Source organism: Gossypium arboreum, chromosome 5 (assembly GCF_025698485.1).
Source record: "Gossypium arboreum isolate Shixiya-1 chromosome 5, ASM2569848v2, whole genome shotgun sequence".
Lineage (NCBI taxonomy): Eukaryota > Viridiplantae > Streptophyta > Magnoliopsida > Malvales > Malvaceae > Gossypium > Gossypium arboreum.
The window spans coordinates 13,037,671-13,062,762 of NC_069074.1; the positions used below are offsets into that span (position 1 = coordinate 13,037,671).

Consider the following 25,092-nt stretch of genomic DNA (forward strand, 5'->3'; position numbering starts at 1 on the left):
AGTTGTTTTAGGGAAAAGGAAAGTCTGCCAGGGTGGTTGGGTTCTTAGCTTTTATTTGATGTTTCATTAATTGTTTTGTCGGGTGTGTTTTGTTCCTGTTTAGTTTGGGCTTCGGTATGTTTTACGTTTTGTTTGGATTTTCATCTATTTTCTGTTTTGTTTGGGCTGTTAAGATTTGGGCTCTGTTCATTAATAAAATCCAACCATTCATACTTCAAAATAAAAAAATAAAAAATATGCCCTTAAAATTGAATATGCAATACGTATTGTTTATGGTTGCCGAGTGGCAGAATTATATGCAAGGGTCGGGTTATTTAAAAGATGTGCCTCGCCCAACAGAAATGAATTATTGCTTCCTTAAACTTCCCGCAAATTTTCAAAAATGATCTTTTCTTCTTACACCCCAAACAATAATGCAGACATTGCTTCTTACATGTCTCTCTCTCTCTTTTCTCTACAAAATACATGACACCAACAACCCACCCGCCCTTCTCTTACCAAACTTCTCTTCACCATTACAAAATTGCCATCTTCACCCTCTGCCAAAAGCCCAACCTAGCACGAACGGTGGAAAAGAAGTAGAGGGACCTTTTGGCTAGGTTACCGTACCATTGGGTTTCTCAGGGAAAGAAAAGAAGTAGATTTTTTTTTTTTTTTTGAGATGATAGAATCTGGGGTTCCTGTTTGCCACACCTGTGGTGAGCATGTTGGTTTGAATGGCAATGGAGAACCCTTCGTGGCTTGCCATGATTGCAATTTCCCCATTTGCAAAACTTGTTTCGACTATGAGCTTAAGGAAGGTCGAAAAGCTTCTTTGCGTTGCGGTAATCCATACGATGGCATGTTTCTATTTGCTCCTTTGTAAATCTTTAGATTCTTGAGTTGGGATCAGTCATATCCCAAAAATGTACATATTAACTTCATTTGTTTTTTCCAATGCTTGTTTAATTTCCTTGGATTCTTTGCCATTTACATAACTGAATTAATATTTTAAGCTGATGGCTCAACTCCTCAGAGAACCTACTGGATGATGCGGAAAAGGCATCTGGTGATCGATCCACAATGGCCGCACACATGGGCAAGTCTCAGGTATTTCCTATATTCCAGGTCCAACCTCATTTTTAAGTTGGTATAATTTGTAACGTTTGACATTTCCTAGGTACTTTAGTGTTACAATACTGAGAGCTCATTCATCTTGGTTTATTACAGGATGCTGGAATTCATGCAAGACATATCAACAGTGTGTCTACGCTTGATAGTGGTATGTAACATTATTAGTTTCTTTCATAATCTTAAAAGAAATGCCCAATTCTAGTTGTCTTGTCTCATCCTATGTTTTAATGAAGAAATGACCGAAGACAACGGGAACTTAATTTAGAAGAATAGGGTGGAAAGTTGGAAAGAAAAGAAGAATAAGAAAAAAAAGACTTCGATCAAGGTGGAAATAGAGGCTCAAGTTCCGCCTGAGCAACTCATGGAAGATAAACCGTAAGTTTCAATTACAAAGTCTTACCTGAACTCTGTTGTTTATTTATAATACAAAGCAAATTAATGAGAAGAGGTCAGTAATGTTTTTGTTTATAACATTTTGACCAACCACTAATAGCTTTATTGAGCACGCTTTAACCATATATATCAGATTACCAATTTGATTTGCTTAGAATTTAATGGAAGTAATGTTCAATTATGACTGATATGTAATATTTGCTCTTGCAGAGCAGCTGATGCCTTTCAACCCCTCTCGACCGTAATTCCAATTTCGAAAAGTAGACTTGCACTATATAGAACTGTGATCATTATGCGGTTGATCATTTTGGGTCTTTTCTTCCATTACCGAGTAACGAATCCAGTTGACAGTGCTTTTGCACTGTGGCTGACTTCAGTTATATGTGAAATCTGGTTTGCTTTTTCCTGGGTGTTGGATCAGTTCCCTAAGTGGTATCCTATTAACAGGGATACATACATTGACAGGCGATCTGCAAGGTACAAATCCATGAATCAAAACTTTCACTCATGCCACTAAATACGATAATAGCATTGTTAGAATTAAGTGACCCAAATTCTTATTTAAATAAAAAATGATGGAAAATAAAATAAAAGTAAAATTCATATAGAACTAGACTTCTTTTATTTTATTTTAGAATAAGGTTTTTTAAACCTTATTAAATTTCATCTATTTTATATTGATTAGGATAAGATGTTTCAATCCTACTAGAATATGGCTTTACAAGCCTATAAATAGACATAGTCTATTCCTCTTGTATCAATTCAATTTTTCGACATAGTGAATTTTCTTTTCTTCTGCCCGTAGTTTTTTCCCAAAAGGTTTTCCACGTAAATTTTGTGTGTTTTTTTTTTATTTTTTTTCAAAAATTGGTATCAGAGCTTCCGGATTATTCATCTCGATCACGGTAATAGCGTATTTGAAGTATGAAATTCCGCTGTTGGATCGCAACACCAGATTTGCGTTGTGGCAAATTAAGATGTAAGCAGTTCTTGTACAAATGGATCTGGAAGATGCCCTGCTAGGGATAGATAAGATGCCTTCGACATTAACAGATGAAGAGAAGAAGCGTAAGGATCGAAAGGCTTTAACACAATTACATCTGCATTTGTCCAACGAAATTTTACAGGATGTGATGAAAGAGAAGACTGCCGCTGCATTATGGAAGAGGCTAGAACAAATATGTATGTCGAAAACTCTAACAAGCAAGTTGCATATGAAGCAGCGTCTTTATGCTCATCGTTTGGAGGAAGGTGCGTCTGTACACGAACACTTAACAGTGTTTAAAGAAATTCTCTCAAACTTGGAGGTCATGGAGGTTCAGTATGATAAGGAAGATCTAGGGTTGATTCTACTTTGTTCGTTGCCCCCGTCTTATTCAACCTTTAGAGACACGATTTTATATAGCCGCGAGTCTCTCACAGTTGATGAGGTTTATGATTCTTTAACCTCGTATGATAAGATGAAGCATCTTGTGGTTAAACCTGACTCTCAGGGAGGGTCTCATTGTTCATGGGAGACAAGATCGGAATGCTGATGATGGTCGTGGTAAGACACAGGAACGGAATCCTCGTGGTAAATATAAAGGTAGATCGAAGTCTTCAAACAAAGGTAAACTTGTAACTTCTGCAAGAATAAAGGGCACATTAAATATGAGTGTTATAAGCTACAAAATAAGATTAATAGGGAGGCTGCGAATAAAAAGGGAATTTCGGTGAAGCTGATGTTGTAGAAGAATACAGCGATGGTGAACTTCTAGTTGCTTCTATCAATGATTCTAAAGTAAGCGAGGAATGGATACTTGATTTAGGCTGCACCTTCCACATGAGTCCCAATTGGGATTGGTTTACAACTTACGAAACAGTATATGAAGGTGTTGTTTTGATGGGAAATAATGCTTCGTGTAAAATCGCAGGTGTTGGAACAGTTAAAGTTAAGATGTTTGATGGAGTTGTCAGAACACTTAGTGAGGTACGACATGTTCCAGAATTGAAGAGAAATTTAATTTCGTTGAGTACTCTTGATTCAAAAGGGTACAGATATACAACTGAAAGTGAGATTTTAAAGATTTCCAAAGGTTCCCTTGTTGTGATTAAAGGGCAAAGAAAAACTTCCAAGTTATATGTTTTGCAGGGTTCTACTATTACTGGTGATGCAGCTGTCGCTTCCTCTTCCTTATCAGATGATATTACTAAACTTTGGCATATGCGCCTAGGGCATATGAGTGAGAATGGCATGGTAGAATTGAGTAAAAAAGGACTTCTTGATGGGCAAGAAATTTGCAAACTAAATTTCGTGAGCACCGTGTTTTGGGAAGCAAAGAGAGTTCGATTCACTACGAGAATCCATAACACGAAGGAATATTGGAGTATATTTATTCGATCTGTGGGGCCATCCAGTGCCTTGAGAGGTGGAGCTAATTATATTGTAACCTTTATTGATGATTTTTCCAAAAAAGTTTGGGCGTTCTTCCCGCGCGAAAAGCGATGTGTTTTCCACATTTAAGTCTTAGAAAATTATGATTGAAAACAGACGGGAAAATAGATAAAATACCTCCGCACAGACAATGGCTTAGAGTTCTGTTCTGATGAGTTTAATAGATTGTGCAAGTCAGAAGGGATCATGAGACATTTGACAGTTCGTCATACTCCACAGCAAAATAGCGTTGCAGAACGAATGAACAGAATGATCATGGAGAAGGTTCGATGTATGTTGTCAAATGCCAACTTATCGAAGTCATTTTAGACAGAAGCAGCCTCTACTGCATGTTTTTTAATTAACCAATCTCCATCCGTTGCCATTGAGAAAAAGACTCCACAAGAGGTATGGTCCGTAATCCCGCTAATTATTCGATTTAAAGATTTTGGGTGTCCTGCGTATGCTCATGTTGATAATGGAAAATTGGAATCGAGATCCATTAAATGTGTTTTTCTTGGTTATAAACCGTGTAAAAGGGTATAAGTTATGGTGTCCGAAAATAGAAAGTTGTGATTAGCGAGAGATGTTGTTTTTGATGAAACGCTATGCTACCTAACTTATCTCTTAAAGAATCTTCCAATAAAGAAAATCAAAAGCGGTGGAGCATCGATTAATCTGAGTCAACTCCTCAAGCCAGAACAAAAGTTGAGAATAGAATTGCTTCTTCACCACAATACTCTATCGCCAAAAACAGAACTAGAAGAGAAATTAAACCTCCAAAGAAGTGTGCCGAAGTTGATCTAGTTGCTTATGCTTTAAATGTGGCTGAAGATATAGATGCGAATCAAGAGCCATCTAATTATTCTGGGGCGGTTAGCTGTGAAGACTGAGAAAAGTGGATGTTTGCTATGCAAGAAGATATGGAATCACTCCACAAAAACAGAACATGGGACCTTGTGAAACTTCCTAAAGGTAAAAAGGCTGTTCATTGTAAATGGGCGTTTAAAAGGAAAGAAGTAACTCTAGGAGTTGAAGAACCCAGATATAAAGTAAGGCTTGTTGCAAAGGGTTACAGTCAAATTCCAGGAGTGGACTTCACAGATGTGTTCTCTCCAGTTGTTAAGCATAGTTCGATTCGAGCTTTGCTTGGTATTGTGGCCATGCATGATTTGGAGCTTGAGCGGTTAGATGTAAAAGCGCATTTGCATGGAGAACTTGAGGAGGATATTTACATGTAACAACCAGAGGGTTTTATAGTCTCAGAAAAAGAGGACTATGTTTGCTTGCTGAAAAAGTCCCTTTATGGTTTCAAACAGTCACCAAGACAGTGGTACAAGAGGTTTGATTCCTTTATGACTTCTCATGATTTCAAAAGAAGTAGTTTTGACAGTTGTGTCTACTTTAAGAAAAACAGTGATGGTTCTTTTGTGTATCTACTTCTTTATGTTGATGACATGTTGATAGCAGCAAAAGATAAAGGAGAGATAAGAAATGTCAAAACCCAACTAAGTAAAAAATTTGAGATGAAAGATTTAGGACTAGTAAAGAAGATACTTGGAATGGAGATTCTTAGAGATAGAAAAACAAGTAAATTGTACCTAAGTCAGAAGGGGTACATTGAGAAAGTTTTTTGTAGGTTCAATATGCAGAGTGCTAAGTCTGTTAGTACTCCTTTAGCAGTCCATTTCAGACTTTCATCAGTTTTGTCTCCATAATCAGATGATGAGATTGAGTACATGTCACATGTTCCATACTCTAGTGCAGTGGGATCTCTCATGTATGCTATGGTTTGTTCACGTTTAAATTTATCATATGCAGTCAGTGCAGTTAGCAGATACATGGCGAATCCTGGTAAAGAACACTGAAAAGCAGTTCAGTGGATTCTAAGATACTTACGAGGTACTACTGATGTTTGCTTACAGTTTGAAAGAACTAAAGATGGAGTCATAGAGTATGTTGATGCTGATTTCGCTGGAGACCTTGATAAAAGAAGATCTCTCACAGGTTATGTCTTTACAATCGGAGGTTGTGCAATCAGTTGGAAAGCCACTTTGTAGTCTACAGTCGCTTTGTCTACTACTGAAGCTAAGTACATGGCGATTACTGAGGCTTGTAAAGAAACTATTTGGTTGAAGGGACTCTTTAGTGAACTCAATGAAGAGCTTCAAATCAGCACAGTATTTTGTGACAGTCAGAGTGCCATCTTTCTTACAAAAGATCAAATGTTTCATGAGAGAACAAAACACATTGATATCGGTATCATTTTGTTCGTGATATTATTGCTCGTGGTGATATTGTTCTGAGCAAAATTAGTACTCATGAAAATCCTGCAGATATGATGACTAAGTCACTTCCTATAACCAAGTTTGAGCATTGCTTAGACTTGGTTGGTGTTCATTGTTGAAGTTAAACCCTTAAGGGGTTTTATGGAAGAGGTGGAGAACTTGTTTATTGAAAGTTCGCGATGAAGAACTTGTTCATTGAGAATTTGTGTCAAGGTGGAGATTGTTAGAATTAAGTGACCCAAATTCTTATTTAAATAAAATACGATGGAAAATAAAATAAAAGTAAAATCCATATAGAACTAGACTTCTTTTATTTTATTTTAGAATAAGGTTTTTTAAATCTTATTAAACTTCATCTATTTTATATTGATTAGGATAAGGTGTTTCAATCCTACTAGAATATGACTTTACAAGCCTATAAATAGACATAGTCTATTCCTCTTGTATCGATTCAATTTTTCGACATAGTGAATTTTCTTCACCTCTGCCCGTGGTTTTTTTCCGAAAGGGTTTTCACGTAAAATTTGTGTGTGACGGCCCTAATTAGACCCTAGTCGGAATGTGGTTTCTGGACCACAAAACCGAGTCACAAAAATTTATTTTTGTTTTAATTGCATATATTTATGTGTGATAGTGTATGTGTGAAAAAAAATTTAAATGCTTAAAATTGACGAAGTCTGCTCATTTTATCCCTGTCCGTACAGATTTCTCGCTCGATAAATTAGCAGAATTATATGTCTCCCAAATTGTTCGATTACATGGAGTACCTATTTTTATTGTGTCGGATAGAGATCCGAGATTTACATCGCGATTTTGGAAGAAATTTCAAGAAGCATTGGGTACCAAGTTGTATTTTAGCACCGCTTTTCATCCCCAGACTGATGGTCAATCTGAGCGGATAATTCAGATACTCGAGAATATGTTGAGATGTTGTATCCTAGAGTTTTGTGGTTCATGGGAAAGGTATTTGCCTTTGATTGAGTTCGCTTACAACAATAGTTTTCAATCAAGCATTAAGATGGTACCTTATGAGGCTTTGTACGGTCGTAAATGCCGTACACCGTTGTTTTGGACCGAACATAGTGAAAGTAAAATCTTCGGGGTTGATTTGATTAAGGATGCTGAACAGAAAGTAAAAGTGATCCATGAAAGTCTGAAAGCAGCTTCAGATCGTCAGAAGTCGTATGCGGATTTAAAAAGAAAAGGCATTGAATATCAGGTTGGAGACAAAGTGTTTCTTAAAGTTTCACCTTGGAAAAAGGTGCTCAGATTTGGCCGTAAGGGCAAATTGAGTCCGAGATTCATCGGGCCGTATGAAATATCTGAACGAATTGGGCCGGTCGCATATAGATTGATTTTACCCCCTGAACTTGAAAAGATTCACAACGTTTTTCATGTTTCGATGCTTCGACGTTATAGATCCGATCCATCGCACGTAATTAATCCATCAGAGGTTGAGATTCAATCTGATTTGAGTTACGAAGAAGAACCGGTTCGTATTTTGGCTCGTGAAGTAAAAGAACTACGAAATAAGAAAATCTCATTAGTGAAGATATTGTAGCTTAAACATGGGGTCGAAGAAGCTACTTAGGAACTTGAAGACACTATGAAGGATCGATATCCTAACTTATTCGCTGGTAAGATTTTCAGGGACGAAAATTCCTTATGTGGGGGAGAGTTGTGACGGCTCTAATTAGACCTTAGTCGGAATGTGGTTTCAGGACCACAAAACCGAGTCACAAAAATTTATTTTTGTTTTAATTGCATATATTTATGTGTGATAGTGTATGTGTGAAAAAAAAATTAAATGCTTAAAATTAGCCTTAGGAATGTGAATTTTCTTGAAAGGACTTAGTTGAGAAATTTAGAAAAGATGATAGGTAAATTGTAAGGATTAAATAACAATAAGGTGAGAAAGCATGGATTTGCATGTCAAAATGCCCATTTTTGCACTAAGTGGCCAGCCAAGTAATGATGCCCTTCCACTAATTTAAATTAATTTGTATATTAAATTGGCAAAGGAATAAAATATTCAAATCATGATGAATAAAAAAATAAAAAGATGAATAAAAGAAAAGAAAAGTGTTCATCTTCTTCCTAGTTACAAACCGAAACAAAAGGGAAAGAAAAAAAAAGAGAAATTTCATTAGGGCAATTCGACACCTTCTTGGCTAGTTGGAGGTAAGATTTGAAGTTATTTTTGGAATTTTTCCTTTAAATGTTTAAGTTAATTGTAAATGCATCTCTTGGCCATGTCAAAAAAAAAAAAATCAAAGTTCTATGGTAGTTTGGGCACTAAGCCGTATATCAATGTAGTAGAATTGGAGGTTGTTTTCATGTTGTTTTGAATATGTAGATGAGAGAATGAGATTGAACTTGTTGAATTATTAGTTGGGTAGTACATTGTGTATTCGGCCATATGAGGATTTGAATGGAATATTCATTTTGTTTTCTATTTTCTTGTATGAGTAATGGTTCAATGTAAGCCGAATAAGTCATGATAGATACGTTAAAATGCAAAATTCAAGATTATGAGATAAAATGAGTAGTTGACTGAGACATGGAAGAAGGAAATAGATTGATGTCTTATATTCTGGGAGTGTAAGGCATGATGTAAACATAGTAAGTTTAAGTGCATATTTTAGTATAAGTGATAAGTAAAATTTGGTTAAAATAGTTTGGCATATGTATGTTTGTCGATTTTAAATCAAGATAGTTTGGGGTGACTTAATTTATGTATTCGAAATTTATTTGAGTAGTTATTATGGGCACTAAGACGTTAAACTCATAAAATTAGAGGAATACGAGCTTGATAGATTTTAAAAGAGCACTAACCGAAAATGAACTTAGCTAATAAAATTTGGAAATGTGAATTGCCGAAATTGATCTTATAATGTGTAGACGGCCCAAATTACCCGGTCCAATTTCAATTTAAACCAACCTTAGCCCAACCCAAACCAAAAAAAAATAAAAAATCCTAGGTGTGCCGCCCTACTGTCTGCCACCACAACCTACTCCATAGTTGGCCACTCACCCCCATTTTGCTCCACTTGCCTGCAATGGAAAAGGCAAATAAATAAAAAAGGAACAAGTTGTAAAAGGTGAGAAAAACCTACAATCTGAAGGTAATGTGGGGGGGATATCAATAAAAAATACAAAAACGATATGGGGGATTCAAGTAAAAATTTGTAACTTTCCGAATACAAAGAAAATAGAGAAAACACTCAAAGATTGGAGGTGATTTACGATTCATATTTTTCTTTTTTCTTTTTTCTTGCTTTGAAGGTGCTTTATCATTAAAACAAATAAAGAAGAGATTCCAAAGACACTTACCTACGGTTTCAATCGTCGGAGGCCATCCTCCGGCTTGGATATCGGACCAAAAGGGGGTAAAAGGGGTCTCCTCTTGTTTTTATGTGACTTAGGTCATGAACCGCGGCAGAGGTGGAGGCGTGAACGCTGATGATACCCGTGAGCAGCCCAAAAGTGACGGCTAAGGCTTAGTCTTTGAGTTTGGTTGAGAAAAAAATCAAAAGGTTTGAAATACAAAAAAAAAAATGTATCAAAAACAAAAAGAAAAAGAAAATTTAAAAGGTTAATTTCAATTTTTTTTTCCTCTATTATCTCAATCTTTCTATTTATCTTTGCCTTATTTTATTTTTTTCTCATTAACTTACTTTTAAAAAAAAAAGAATTAAGGAAGAAGAAGAGACTAACCCGATTTCACGTGGCCCTGACCACCGTCTATGGTGGAAACCACGGTGGCTTCAAGGAGGCATGATGACGGCGCATGAATGGGTTTCTTTTGAAACCCTGACAGATCTAAAAATGAAGAAAATGGGAGGGGAAGGGCTGCTGTTCATTTCTGGAAAAGAAAGAAAATGAAAGATTCATTTTTTTAAAAAAAAATTGGCCATTTCATACATTAACTAAAGCAACGCCGTTTGGGTAAAGGGTAATGGTCCATGTGCCTAAAATGGATAATTTGTGTGGCTAATCCCTTCCATTCTTCTGGGTTCTCATTCTAATCCCATTTTCCTTTTTATTTTTCTTCAAATTCTCCTCTTTAATTTTATTTCATTTTTAATTTAATCCAGGGCCTTGTTAGTCAAAACGCAACGCATAAGGACTAGGGATATTATCCCATTTAGTCCCTGCTAGTTTTAGCGCACCGTAATTTGGTCCTTTGACTTTATTTTATTTTTATTTTTACCCCAAAACCCCATTTGACTTTCAAATTAGTCCATTTTTGTTTGTTTACTCACTCATTCATCTATTTATTTGTTTATAAATATATTTTTCCATTATTCTTTTGTTTTACTTGTTCATTTATTTATTGGTGAATATTATTCGTTTACCTTATTAGAATCATTAATTCATAATTCTTTTATTTCTTCTCAATTTTATTTACTTTTGTTGTTGCTATTTTGTTATCTTTTATTATTTTACTATTTATTCATCTATCATTCATTTTTATATATATATTTTCTTTCATTAATTACTCACTTTATTTATTATCATCATTATTATTATTATTATTATTATTATTATTATTATTATTGTTACTTTTTATCACTATTGTCATTATTATATCATTACTATTGGTATTATATTTATACTCATGTTTACTTTATTATTCGACATTATCATCATTTCTCTGATTTTATTTATTTATTTATGTTTCTATTACATTTCCATTCATTATACCTCTATCTATATGTATATATTAATGTTACTTTTATTTTTTTACGTATTTTATTCTTGTTATTATCATTTTATTTATTTATATCCTTTACATAGTTTTCTTTTAAACTACTGATTTTTTATTATCTTGTTAATATCATTTTTATCTAATCTTTAAAATGAACTTTATTTATTTTCATAGATTCCTATTGTTGTCATTTTACTATTTATTTATTTTATATCTTTACATACATACCTTCTATTTTAAATTGTTGTATATATATATAACATATTTTAAATTTGCTTAAGTGTTAACCTTTTAAATTCCTTTTATTGTTATTCGTTTGAACTTTCTATGTGTTACTTATTTCAAAACTTTTATATATATATATATATCTCACTTTGGATTATGCTTATCTATTTTTGTTTAAACTGTTTTTGTATATTATTATTATTAGTAATATTATTTTTAAATTTTTCTTTCACATATTATTTATTTCAAACGCTTTTATATGTTTTAAAGGGTCCTTTTATTTTACCTTATGTGTTATTTTAATTCATTTAACATATTATTTATTTGAAATTTGCCTTATATATTATTTTATTCCAAATTGTTTATATTTTATTTATGTTGAATTTTTTCACATATAGTTCTTCTTGAACCATTCTTTGGCATTATGTGTTTTAAATCTTAATCACTACATTTTTATTTATTTTAAAACTTTTATCCTATTTGCCTTAAATCATTTTTCAGTATATTATTTTACTTCGTTTATTTTTGCCTATTGGTTGATATAAAATAATATACATTTTTTTAAAATCATTACATGTGGAAAATTTAATTTAGTCTCATATATATTATTAATCTCATACTATTTTTACAATAAATCTATTTATATATGCATGTTTTGTAAATCTATTATGGATATTATATTTTATCGCGTATTTTTATTATTCTTCATATTTTGTGTATTATTTAAGTTAACATGTAAATCGTCAATTTTAAAACAATATCCTTCATTAGTTTGCATATCATTCGATTCAAAATATTCATCCTATAACACATGATTTAGTAATTATGCATATATTTTTAGTTTATTTTTACCAATAGTTCTAAATTCATCTATTTTTACATTGTGTAAATTATGTGTTCATTTATTTGTCACCATCTTAAAATCATTTTATACCACATTGGCTTCTAATTACTATGTTGTTCTTTTTACGTCTTGCATTGGTCATTCTATATCATGCTATGTACATTATTGTGGCATATTATTGTATGTATTGTTTTGCTTGTGTGATTGTTATATTATTATTTTCGTCATTGTATTATTATGTCAATTATTCTCCATGCATTATTATAATCGGGTTGCATTTTTAGGTTAGCTATATTTAATTATTAATTTGTTAATTGATTGTATCTCGTATGCGCCTATTACCCCATATCATCATTTTCCACTTGGTTTATTAAATGTGATTTTACAAAATCTAAATTTTATGATTAATTTCGTCTTATTTCAAGTCAAATTAATACGTTTTAAGCTAGTTTCACAATTATTTAAAACAAAGGCGATATTCGATGTTTGGAAATTCGAGAATCGTGCCCTATCGTGCTGGGTTGCGCATTTTCATTTGTTCAAAACGATTGAAGATCCCTTTGGAATTTCACTCACGTTTTCTAAAAACTCTTTAAAATGAAAGAAAAGTTCGATGTTTGGCAATTCGGGGAATAGTGCCCGATCGGGTTGGGTTGCAATCTCCCATTTGTTCAAAATAATCGAATGTCTCTTAGGAATTTCACTCGTATCTTCCAAGGTAAGGCAATGATCAATGTTTGGAAATTCGAGGAATCGTGCCCTACTGTGCTGGGTATCGATTTTTCGTTGGACCAAATAGTTGGGCATCCTTTTGTTATTTTCGAATTACAAATTTTTGAACGTCGAAACAAGAAGATTTTTGGCAATGGACTCGGGTTATTCAAATGTTATTAACAAGAACCACATTTCAAAAACATTTTTAATTTTAGACAAAAGGACAGTATTTAATTGATTTGGTACCAATTTTGGGCGTAATGAGGGTGCTAATCCTTCCTCATACGTAACCGAATCCCGAGCCTATTTTCTCATATTTTCGTAGACCAAAATCATTGTTTTATTAAACCAAAATATTTTATTAAAACAACCCAAATTTCTAGGTGATCCGATCACACTTAAACAAGAAAAGATTGGTGGCGACTCCATTTTCGCTTTCCAAAAAGTCGATCCATCATTTTTAAATCGAAATAAAAAAATGGTTTCGACATAATGTATTGAATTATAGGAATATATGAGAAGTATGTTGGATATACATTAAGTTTAAAGATTTAAATTTTAAATTATGTATGAGCAAATACCGAATCTTTGTGTGTGTGTGTCTATGAGGAAGAAGTATAAATTGGGGTTACGATGATTTAGTTATTTTATTTGCTTAGCTGGAGTTGGAGCTCAAGATCAAAGGAGCCAAGTTCGGAAAAAGGAAAGCAAGAGTGATGGAGTAGCCGATCGGAGTTGTTATCCGATTAAAAGGTAAGTCCTTAGGTAATCAAGTTATAGTTAACTTTGAGCATAGATGAGACAAATTAAGTTAGATAAGATATCATAGTATATATATGTTCTTGGGAATCGAATGTGAAATTATTGATCAATCTATGATAATATGATGATTAAAGATAAGAAAATACAGCACTATGTGTGCGAAGCTATGTGGCACTATGTGTGAGAAAACATTGCACTATGTGTGCGAATAAGTAAAAGCAACGTAAAGCGGACTTTCAAATCGAGCTCTAAGTGTGAAATGTTGATTATAGAGTATTATTTGTGGCAATTAAGAATGCAACTAAACATTAAATTGGAGATTTGATTGATAGATGGAGTGGCTTGGTTTATGCTTTAAATTTTAGGCTTTGTATATTATATATATACGTCAATGGTTGTATATGACATTGCCATGGTATTTTAATTGTGAACATTTAGAGTAGGAGTATATGGTGTATTCGGGTAAGTATGTACCAAATGCATAAGGTCCGTTTGTGACATAATATATTTCCTTGTGATATCATGGCTAAGTTCGAATAGTATTGAGTTAATTATTTAGTTTGTAGATAATTGAATTATTATAGTATTGAAATTTTCGTAGGACTTACTGAGTTAATAACTCACTCGGTGTGTTTTTCGCTTTGGTATAGATCATTTTATTCGAGGAAAGCTTGGGAACCATCACGAAGTCATCGCAACTTTTGTCAACCTTTTTAGTACTTTTGTTTGAAACTTTAGTAGACATTATGGCATGTATAGGATAGTAATTTTGGGAGGTTAGCTATTTTGATATAATTGTATATAAAGCCATACGAATATGGCTGAAGTTCTATGTATGAATTTGAAAATGTTTTGGTTATAAATCTTGATTTAGAACTTCATATTTGTGATATGATTGAATTACATATATTATGTATGTGCACTCGGTCAATAGGGGATAAATCATAAAATGAATAGAAGGGTTTTAATCGGGTAATGTTATTCGTAAATTTTAAGATTTCACTTTTAAATTTTCTTTTGTATCTCAAGTGTTCTATTGAAAAGTTGAGCATGTTATGTTTTATGAACCTACTCTAGTAATCGACACGGATATTTGGGTGTTACATTGTGTGTTTTTTTTTATTTTTTTTTATTTTTTCACAAGCATAAACATAAGCTATTCACGCTAGTTATTTGAGTTAATTCAGTATCTGTATAATCCAATTTTTAAGCAGTTCATTCCTAAGCTTTGCTGTGTTCCTACAAATACAATGAATGGAACTCTTTTATCTGTGAATACAATGGCAGATATGAAAGAGAAGGTGAGCCTTCTGAACTTGCTGCTGTTGACTTCTTTGTGAGTACGGTGGATCCATTGAAAGAACCTCCATTGATCACTGTGAATACTGTGCTTTCCATCCTTGCCCTGGACTACCCTGTGGATAAGGTCTCCTGCTATGTATCAGATGATGGTGCTGCAATGCTGTCATTTGAATCTCTTGTAGAAACAGCTGACTTTGCAAGAAAGTGGGTTCCATTTTGCAAAAAGTTCTCTATTGAACCCAGGGCACCCGAGTTTTACTTCTCACAGAAGCTTGATTACTTGAAGGATATCCCTCATTTGTGAAAGAACGTAGAGCAATAAAAGTAAGCACTTCAAGCTTTCTTTAGCTAACATTTCCTTGAATATTCATACACTACTTTGATAGCAGAAGTTATGGGCTATCTCTCATCTATGATTTCTAATTCCATTTCAATTGGTTGCAGAGAGACTTAGAGTTCAAAATTAGAATTAATGCTTTAGTTGCAAAGGCTTAGAAAACACTTGAAGAAGGGTGGACAATGCAAGATGGAACTCCTTGGCCAGGAAATAACACACGTGATCACCCTGGCATGATCCAGGTTTTCCTTGGATATAGTGGTGCCCGTGACATTGATGGAAATGAACTTCCTAGACTGGTTTATGTCTCCAGAGAGAAGAGACCTGGCTACCAACACCACAAAAAAAGCTAGCGTTGAAAATGCTTTGGTAGGCAATACGTACCACAAAACCAGCTTTGTATGAATAGTTCAAATCTTCTCTTGCAAGTAACAGTGAATGGTTTCTTACAGGTTAGGGTGCTTGCAGTTCTAACAAATGCTCCCTTCATCCTCAATCTTGATTGTGACCACTACGTTAACAATAGCAAGGCAGTTAGGGAAGCTATGTGCTTCCTGATGGACCCTGAAGTTGGTCGAGATGTATGCTATGTGCAGTTTCCTCAAAGATTTGATGGCATAGATAGGAGTGATCGACATGCCAATCGCAACACAGTTTTCTTTGATGTAAGATTAAAGCTAAAACATTTTTCTGCTCAATTTAAGTGCTTGTGTCAACTGTTTTATGCTGTGATTGCATTATGATAGAAGCAGCTTCAGTATTGAAACTTTTCTAAATTTCAACTACAGGTTAACATAAAAGGTCTTGATGGAATTCAAGGACCAGTTTATGTGGGAACAGGTTGTGTTTTCAATAGGCAAGCACTTTATGGTTATGGACTACCGTCAATGCCCAGCTTGTCCAAGTCCTCTTCCTCATCATGCTCCTGTTGTGGCTGCTGCTCATGTTGCTGCCCGGGAAAGAGGGCTCCTAAAGATCCATCAGAGCTTTACCGTGATGCAAAACGGGAAGAACTTGATGCTGCCATCTTCAATCTTAGGGAGATTGACAGTAAGTCTAAATACTTGAGGCAACTTATCCTAGACTAGTACTTTGTGAAGCTCTGACATATCTCTGCTCTTGTTTCTGCAGATTAGGATGATTATGAAGGATCAATGCTGATCTCTCAGAGGAGCTTTGAGAAAACTTTTGGCTTATCTTCTGTCTTCATCGAATCTACAATAATGGAGAATGGAGGAGTGGCTGAATCTGCCAACCCTTCCACTCTAATCAAGGAGGCAATTCATGTCATCAACTGTGGCTATGAAGAGAAGACTGAATGGGGAAAAGAGGTTGGAATCTCAATTCTTGTTTATTATACAAGACTTCAACCGCTTAGCTTAATATATAGTTTGGTCCTACTCGCTTTCCAGCATGTCTGACATGTCCAAGCCAAACCTGATTCATCCTTGTATTGACAAAGTTAACATTTGCTAAATATGTGGTCTCAGATTGGATGGATTTACGGTTCAGTCACTGAGGATATCTGAACTGGTTTCAAGATGCATTGCCGAGGATGGAGATCGATTTACTGCATGCCCTTAAGGCCTGCATTCAAAGGATCTGCACCCATCAACCTGTCTGATCGGTTACACCAGGTTCTTCGATGGGCTCTTGGATCTGTGGAAATTTTCCTGAGCAGGCACTGCCCCTTATGGTATGGCTTCGGGGGTGGTCGTTTAAAATGGCTCCAAAGGATGGCATATATCAACACTATTGTCTATCCATTTACATCTCTTCCACTCACTGCTTACTGTACATTGCCAGCAATTTGTCTTCTCACAGGAAAATTTATCATACCAACGGTAACTATCTATTCTATTATTTTTTACTTAATGCCGGTAATTCCACTTATATTGTTTGCTTCACATCGATGACCAGCTCTCAAACCTGGCAAGCGTTTTGTTTCTCGGCCTTTTCCTTTCCATTATTGTGACGGCCGTGCTTGAGCTCCGATGGAGTGGTGTGAGCATCGAGGACTTGTGGCGCAACGAGCAGTTTTGGGTGATCGGAGGGGTTTCAGCTCATCTGTTTGCGGTCTTCCAAGGATTTCTGAAGATGCTGGCGGGGATAGACACCAACTTCACGGTCACAGCCAAAGCAGCTGAGGATGCAGAGTTCGGAGAGCTGTACATAGTGAAATGGACGACGCTATTGATCCCCCAACAACACTTTTCATCATCAACATGGTGGGTGTGGTTGCCGGATTCTCGGATGCACTGAACAAAGGGTATGAAGCTTGGGGACCACTGTTTGGGAAAGTCTTTTTTTCCTTCTGGGTCATCCTCCATCTCTATCCTTTCCTCAAAGGTCTAATGGGTCGCCAAAACAGAACCCCAACCATTGTCGTTCTATGGTCAGTGTTGCTGGCCTCTGTTTTCTCTCTTGTCTGGGTCCGAATCAACCCATTCATTAACACCGTTGATAGCACAACCGTGGCCCAAACCTGCACTTCCATTGTTTGCTAAGTTTTGAACACGGTAAATTCACTACCTTAGGTGATACTATATATCCATGCAAAGATGGGTATTATTTCCGAACAGGTGTTGAAGCCAAGCCATAGAAAGAAAATGGATGTAACGTTTGTCTTCTTGATTGGTAGAACTATCATAGTCTCATGGCTCATAGTATTCAATTTTATATTGTTTTCAAAAGGATTTATTGCCTTAGATTATGACTGTTGGCAGGTTAAGACGTCTATGTTTCACATCATTTGATCTGGAAAAAAGAATTTGGCCACCCGTAGGATTCGGTGCCTTTGTACCATACCATGTTACATGAACAAATAACAGACAAAAAGAAATTGAAAGAAAACAAAAAGGAAAATCATCCGTATCTATATCATTTGATTAATTGGAAATTAGCTGTCATTTGCTGACCCAAAACGGTTTAGAGAGTTGGAAAAAGGAGCTTAATAATGGGAAATGACAACCATTAATGTGAACTAGGTTAGAACTTGTTGATTTTTGTCTATATTTTTCATGTTATGAGAAATTCTGATAATTAGAGACCAACCAATCATTGACTCATGTTTACAGGTTTTTTAAAAATTTAAATAATATGAAAAATTAAAAATATATTAAAAACTTATCATGGAACCCCAATCACCAATTATATATAGTATATAATTACGGAACATAATTACTTACTGTTCAGACATCTCGAGATTGAGACGAAAGTGTCTTAACTTCAACATCTCATCACTTCTCAATTCTAACCACCCAAACTCATCTTCTCTCCTCCACCATGAAACAACCTCCGCCATTGTTCTTCCTCCTCATTCTTCTCTCCGCCACCATCGCCTCCGCCGCTACAACGCCCACGGTCTCCCCTACTCCTTCCCCCACATCCTCCCCCACCCCACCCACCACCAAAGCACCATCATCTTCCTCATCTCCTCTAGACCCTGAACAAATAAAAACACTTCGGTCCCTCCACATCCCTACCACAAGAGACCCTTGCATTCAACCTTCCCCTCGCAACGCCACCATCTGCGACAACTCTAAGCCCTTGCGCCACCTCATTTCCCTCCACCTCTCCAACTGTTCATCCGACCTTTTCCTCTCCTCCGCAGCTCTCAAGTCCCTCTCTTCCCTTCGTTCTCTCTCCTTCACCGACTGCCAGGTATCCCCTGTCCGCTTCCCTTCCCAGCTCTCTCTTTCCCTCACTTCCTTCTCCTGCATTCGATCCCTCCGGCGTCTCTCTGGGGTCTGGCTCTCGCGTTTCGTTAACCTCACTGATCTCACAGTTTCCTACACTCCGGTTAAGGCCAGCGGTCTTTATGTAATCCTTGGCCACATGCATCAGCTGAAGACACTCACCATTTCTCATGCTAATCTTTCTGGTTCTCTTCCAAGGCACTTGAATCCGGATCTGACCCATGTTGATGTATCTGATAACAAGCTCAAAGGAAAGATACCAACTTCTCTTACGCTTCTTGAAGATCTTAAATTCTTGAATCTTTCTTCAAACGGGCTAGATGGGGAGATTCCCACTGAGCTTGGTAACATGATATCCTTAAAGAATCTGTCATTGGCTTCCAATTCGTTCTCTGGGTCGATCCCAAGTTCCTTTTCAGCTATTCCAGGCTTGGTTCATGTCGATCTGAGCAACAACCAGCTAAACGGAAGTGTTCCAAAGTTTTTGTCAGAGCTGAAAGGGTTGAAAGTGTTGAATCTGGAGAACAATCAGCTCAATGGGGTTTTACCTTTCAATGCTAGCTTCATAAAGCGGTTGGCTGTTTTCAAGGTTGGTGGGAATAGCAATTTGTGTTACAATCATTCTGTTTTGTCATCAAAACTGAAGCTTGGGGTTGCTCGTTGCGATAAGAATGGATTTCCGATTGTAGCGCCGCCTCCGAAGGAGTCTTCTGCAGATAGTGAGAGTGATTATGGTGATGATGATGCAGTTGATTCAAGTAATAAGAAGGAGAAGCATCACGGGCCAAGTAAGGTTGTACTTGGTTTTGCAATTGGTATTTCTTCAATCGTTTTCCTTATTATTTTCTTGATTCTGATCGCAAAATGCTGTCGTTGAAGTGGGGGAAAAGACTTTTGGTTATGAGTTGGATCTATAGATGGGGGAAATTGGTTATTCGTTGCCATTTATTTATTATTTTAATACACTTTGATTTGTGAAAATTTAGAGGGTAGCTATAGATGGAATTTTGTGAGTAAAAGGAGAGAGAAGCAAAGGAATCGTTTGAACTGGGTGTGTGGGTGTTAATTTTTTGGCTGCTCTTTTGGTCATTGAATGATTAAAAGATCAGTGGTTTTCATGTGTTTTGTATGATTTGTGGTCGATAGGGTCCTTCAGAGTGAAATGTTTTTCCTCAGTAATAATAATACATTTTCTTCTTGATCTTCAAGCATTTGGTTTTTAACACCCCTTTGAAGTTAATTCATTGTGCTTCACGTAGATTCAGCTCATTGTGTTCATGTAATGAACTGCTTCTGCTAATGCCCCCCAATTAATAAACTGTGAGCTTTACAACTACGACTGCTGATGGAGATATTTCTCATCCTACAGCTGTACCTAACGTTTACTTTTAATGAGTTTGTTCCTAATCAATTACCAAACATATTCACAAAACTTTATATAAACATGTTTGTAAATTTTAAATTACTTATTAAATGATATATCAAAGAGAAAATGCATTCTTCATATTCAATTTATTAAAGCATAACTGCACATAAATAGGTAGAGATGCAAGTAGTATTTGATGATTGTATAGCTACCCACTTCATGTAATTTCTCAATTGTTGGTCGGAAAAAAAACTTCATTTATTATTTAAGCAATCCAAATATTTACTTGGTTTTTCAACTCTTTTAACTCCCGGTATACCTGAAATCTACCGTCTTTTGTGGAATTTCCAAATATATACAATTTAAGTTTATTAGTATTGATAGCAAGATCATGAGAGTATCGAGATTCAATCTTTTTTATAGCTCTGCAAAATGAATGGTTTGTAGTGAAAAACAGGAAGTTGTCAGAAATGAAAAAAATAATATATTTAAACAAAATAGAAATGGTTAATATGTAGTTTATTTTATTTAAAGGTATTTAGTTGATACTTGAATTTGTATTCTGTTGCACTAATATTGTTTATATAAGTTAATTTTTTAGGCAAGTTCAGGTGCTAATTATAAGTTTTTTTCGATAAGTTCAAGTCTCAACTAAATATTTTTGGATAAATTGAGGGGGTGAACTACATGTTAGCTCTTAAAATTTAAACGTTGTTAACAAATTAGGACAATGTGTGACGGAATATAAATTTAAGTATTAACTAGATAAAATAAAGTTCAAAAATCAACTAAATACTTTTTAAACAAATTTAAAGAGTAAATTTAATATTAACACGTAAAAACAAATAAAGTGAAAGAGGATGTGTTTTACAAATAGAAGATTGAATAGAAGTACCATTTACCAATACCTGAATCCTGATCTTACTCACGCATTGCTGTATCAATTGTTTTCGATGAATATTAAATCTCAAATGATATAATGGCAGACATCAATTTTAAAAACTCCCAAATGTCTTTACTGTGAAATATTTCATTGCCTAACAACACATTATCTATAATATTTCTTCCTTATATAAATGCATTCTGAAGAGAGCTACATTTGCACACTAAGCGATACTAATAATTATGCCCATCTATTTTTCTTCACACAAAAAGGAACTATTTTGATTACCTCATCCAAGTCTCCTTCATTCCCATTTTTCTATCTTTATTAAAGAGTTAGCTATTTAAATATATTCATTTTCTCATTTTGCCTCATTTTAGTATTAATTTCTTCTATTTTTGATCTATTTTATAATGCCATTAAAAATTTCTATTGTGGCCAATAGAAAAGTATAAGGTGATAATTAGATTTTTTTAAATTAAAAAGTAAAAAAAAAAATAATATTAAAAATACTGTTGACTTTGATCATCGTTAACCAACCATTGATCGGTGTTGATCAACCGTTAATCGACATTTACTGACATTGGCTAACTGTTGATTGGTATTGACTAAGTGTTAACCTACCATGTGACGCTATTAGAATACGCCATGTGTCCTTTTTAATTTTTTTGATATTATATATTTTATATGGATTAAAAATTTAAAAATAATATATTATATATGAAAAGGTTTAAAAAATAATTTTTTATAAATTTTAAAATATATAATTTTAAATTTTAAAAGTCAAAATAATATATAAAAATGGAAACTGTTATGAAAATTAAAAAAGTATTTAAATTTCAAGTAATGGAAAAAAACTTTGAAATTTAAATACCTTTTTATATTTTTTACAAAAAAATATTTTAAAATTTTTAAAAATACAATTTTTTATAATTTTTACAATTTTTTCATTTTAATAATATTATTAATTTTTATAATCTTATTGTATTTTTGTAAATTTCATTTTTATAAATTATTTTTTCTAGATTTTATATATATATTATGAATTTTTATATATTTATTTCCAATTTTATTTTTTATGTGTACATATATTTAATAAAAGAAATATTTGTTTTTTTTACATAAAGCCACCACATTGCACTTTGTGATTGGCTATCAAATATTTTTAACCTCTGTAAATAAATGGGCTTAAAAATATAACGAAAACATACTTTTGATACTAAATTAGAAAATGATTAATATTTTAAATACCAAACTTGGGACAAAAAATTAACAAAATGAGAAAATTAATATATTTAAAGAGCCAAATAGTAAATGAAACTATTTATTAATCCGCTATCTCAAAGTTAAAAATTATTTTGATAATCAAAATATAGAAATATTATTCCTAAATATAAATTTAGTGTCAATTCTATCAAGTCAACTATTGAAAAGTCATCCTTTTTATAAAAAAATAAAATTTTGAACACCCTCGGTTCTTTTTTATTCATGTCATAATGTGCTTATTATGTGGTACATTTCAAGTAGATTCTCCTGAAACTATGCGTATATGATGTGTTTTTAAACGTATTTTCATATCAGATAAAATTTAGCTTTATCATATTTTTTAAATATTCTTGATTTAATAAAATTTCAAATCGAAAAAACCGATTAATTTGAAAACAAGCACAGGCTTTCTGTAAGACAAATCATGTGAAGCCCATAATTTGAGGCCACCCTGCACGTGCAGTCTTTCTCCTCCTCTGATGAACCAATACCAAGTAACTCGACAGTCTTGCAATAGCCTGCCTAGTGGCCATTGAGGATATCTCTCAGGACAATTGAGTAATCAAAATACTAAATTGAAAAGAAGCAAAAAACTTTCTTCCGATTGTAAATATATTAATAAACTAAACCAACAAAAAGAAAAACTTAGGATTCCACCCTAAAACATAAAATAAATTTGTTCAGGAAAATACTATCTGATAAATATAAACTAGCCAAAATCAGGTACTCAAAACTAAAAACAATCTCATACTGCTACTTCTAAGCTCCAATATTTTGGGACTTGTTAAGGATGACACCTTCATATTTGACCTGGAACCACTTCATGGCATCCTCCTTTGTAACTCTGTGCTGAATACCTACACGTGACTTGCATCTGCGACGACGGCCAACACGGTACCCAGCTCGTTCAAGAACAACATAGAAATCCATACCGTAGATACCGGTCGAAGGGTCATACCTAGAAAGAGAACAAAAGTTGAAATTTAATCCTTTATAGACTTCATAACATCAAAATGGACTGTAACTACAAGTAGGTATGAAGCTGCCAACACAAATATGAAGCTGCCAACACATATACTTAGTATTAACTCGGTTAAGGGAATTTAAAAAAAAAAAAACAGATAACCACAAGAACCGGCCATGCTTTAATGGTTCCACAACGCATGTTAACCACTAGCTGATTGAATAAAGTAAAGCCTAACTTTGAACTGGGTTGGCCAGTTTCCAAGCACCACACTAACTCTAACAAGAAAACCAAAACACATTAGCCTGGTCAGAAGTTGCATTGCTATCTCACAACACTGTCCCAAAGAATGAGTAATTGGCAAAAGTAGCTGCATTCTTAGACCCCAAAATTAAACCAAGCAGCATTTTCAGACATAATGTATGTACCATTTCATGTAGTAATAATATTTTAATCATAAAGTTCCAACGAAAACCAGCCCTAAACCTATTAATGATTCCAAACCTAGTTCTATTACTCAGTCTCGTCAAGTGTGAACTGAAATCCAATACGCAGAATGCAGTATCAGCATAAGATACATCAATTACACTACAAAAAATTGATAAAGATGTGCAACAAAAACAAAAACAAAACTTACTTGATTCCAAGATCAATGTGCTCCTGGATGCCGAATCCAAAGCAGCCAGTATCACTGAAGTTCCTCCTCAAAAGCTCATATTCCTTGACCTTCAAACCGCTCTCAAGAAGCTGCATAGCCTTCTCTCCCCTCACTGTCACGTAGCAAGCAATCTTCTCATTACGCCTGATTCCGAAAGATCTCACAGTGTACCTAGCTGCTCACATCAAACCCACAATCTTATTTTCCATTAAACAACAAAGGAAAATTAAAAAAACAGCTTTTGCGTTTCGGTATTTTACCTTTGGAGAAGACAGGGGTTTGACCACTGAGTTGTTCCAAAACCTAAAGAATAACAAAATAAAGAGAAATAAACAAAAGGTAAAATGTTTGAGAGGGAAATGAATAGTTTTTCTTTGTAGGTTTGTGTTGGTTAACCTTGGCAGCACGGGTGAGACGATCACCACTTTCACCAACAGAGATATTGAGGACAAGCTTTTGAACTTTAATTTCCCTCATTGGGTTCGACAGCTTCTTCTCTGATGCCTTCCACAGTTCCAAAAAGAATAATTTAGATAAAAGTAAAAAAATTAAATAAATAAAAAACGTTACTGAGACATGCGTCAACATGAAAGATGTCGAAAGAGGGAGTGTACCATGGCGAGGCGACGGAGGTTGAATACAGCGGTGGCAGAGTGATGAAGGGGCAGCTGCGTGAATAGATGGGGAGTTTTAAAAGAAATGAGTTTAGGGCTAGGGTTTTATCCCTGTTTTAATTTACTACTTTGCCCCTTTGATCCGATATAAACAGGGAAACAGTGAGACCCAGCTGCAAAGCCCAAACTAAAAATAATGGTTTAACAATTCTCTCAATCCTTGTATTTCACATACTATTTTAATTTGATAATTTGATAATACCGCCAAATGATTTCCATTAAATAAGATTATGTAACACTTAAAATAAATAAATAAAAACTATTAAAGTGGCAAATATTAGGAACATAGAAGGTTAAGTAATTTTGATTCTCAACTTGGAGTTATAACATTCTTCAACACTATTTCATAGAATTAGAGTTCACCAGTGAACTAATTTTTATTTTAGAAATATCACATTATTAATTTAACAGAATTTCTTTCTTTCTTTTTTTATTAAATCAAAATACTAGAGAAAAGTAGAAATTTTAAATTTTAAATATG

The 25,092-nt window shown here is 34.3% G+C and overlaps 2 protein-coding genes and 1 pseudogene across 2 annotated transcripts; 2 read left to right on the top strand and 1 right to left on the bottom strand.

Moving 5' to 3' along the window:
• The first annotated feature begins 349 nt into the window (after positions 1-349).
• Positions 350-17,913, top strand: LOC108451258 (cellulose synthase A catalytic subunit 8 [UDP-forming]-like; annotated as a pseudogene).
• A 332-nt stretch (positions 17,914-18,245) lies between these two features.
• On the top strand, positions 18,246-20,008 carry LOC108450122 (receptor-like protein 51). Its single transcript, XM_017747599.2, has one exon. It carries the CDS (start codon positions 18,388-18,390, stop codon positions 19,675-19,677), a length of 1,290 nt encoding a protein of 429 aa, XP_017603088.1. The 5' UTR covers positions 18,246-18,387; the 3' UTR covers positions 19,678-20,008.
• Positions 20,009-22,909: 2,901 nt separating this feature from the next.
• LOC108450254 (60S ribosomal protein L11) lies at positions 22,910-24,699 on the bottom strand. The gene is made up of 5 exons (XM_017747789.2): positions 24,552-24,699; positions 24,334-24,441; positions 24,198-24,240; positions 23,917-24,112; positions 22,910-23,273 (listed from the first exon to the last, which is right to left on the bottom strand). The coding sequence occupies exons 1-5, from the start codon at positions 24,552-24,554 to the stop codon at positions 23,075-23,077; spliced, it is 549 nt and encodes a 182-aa protein (XP_017603278.1). The 5' UTR covers positions 24,555-24,699; the 3' UTR covers positions 22,910-23,074.
• Positions 24,700-25,092: the final 393 nt, after the last annotated feature.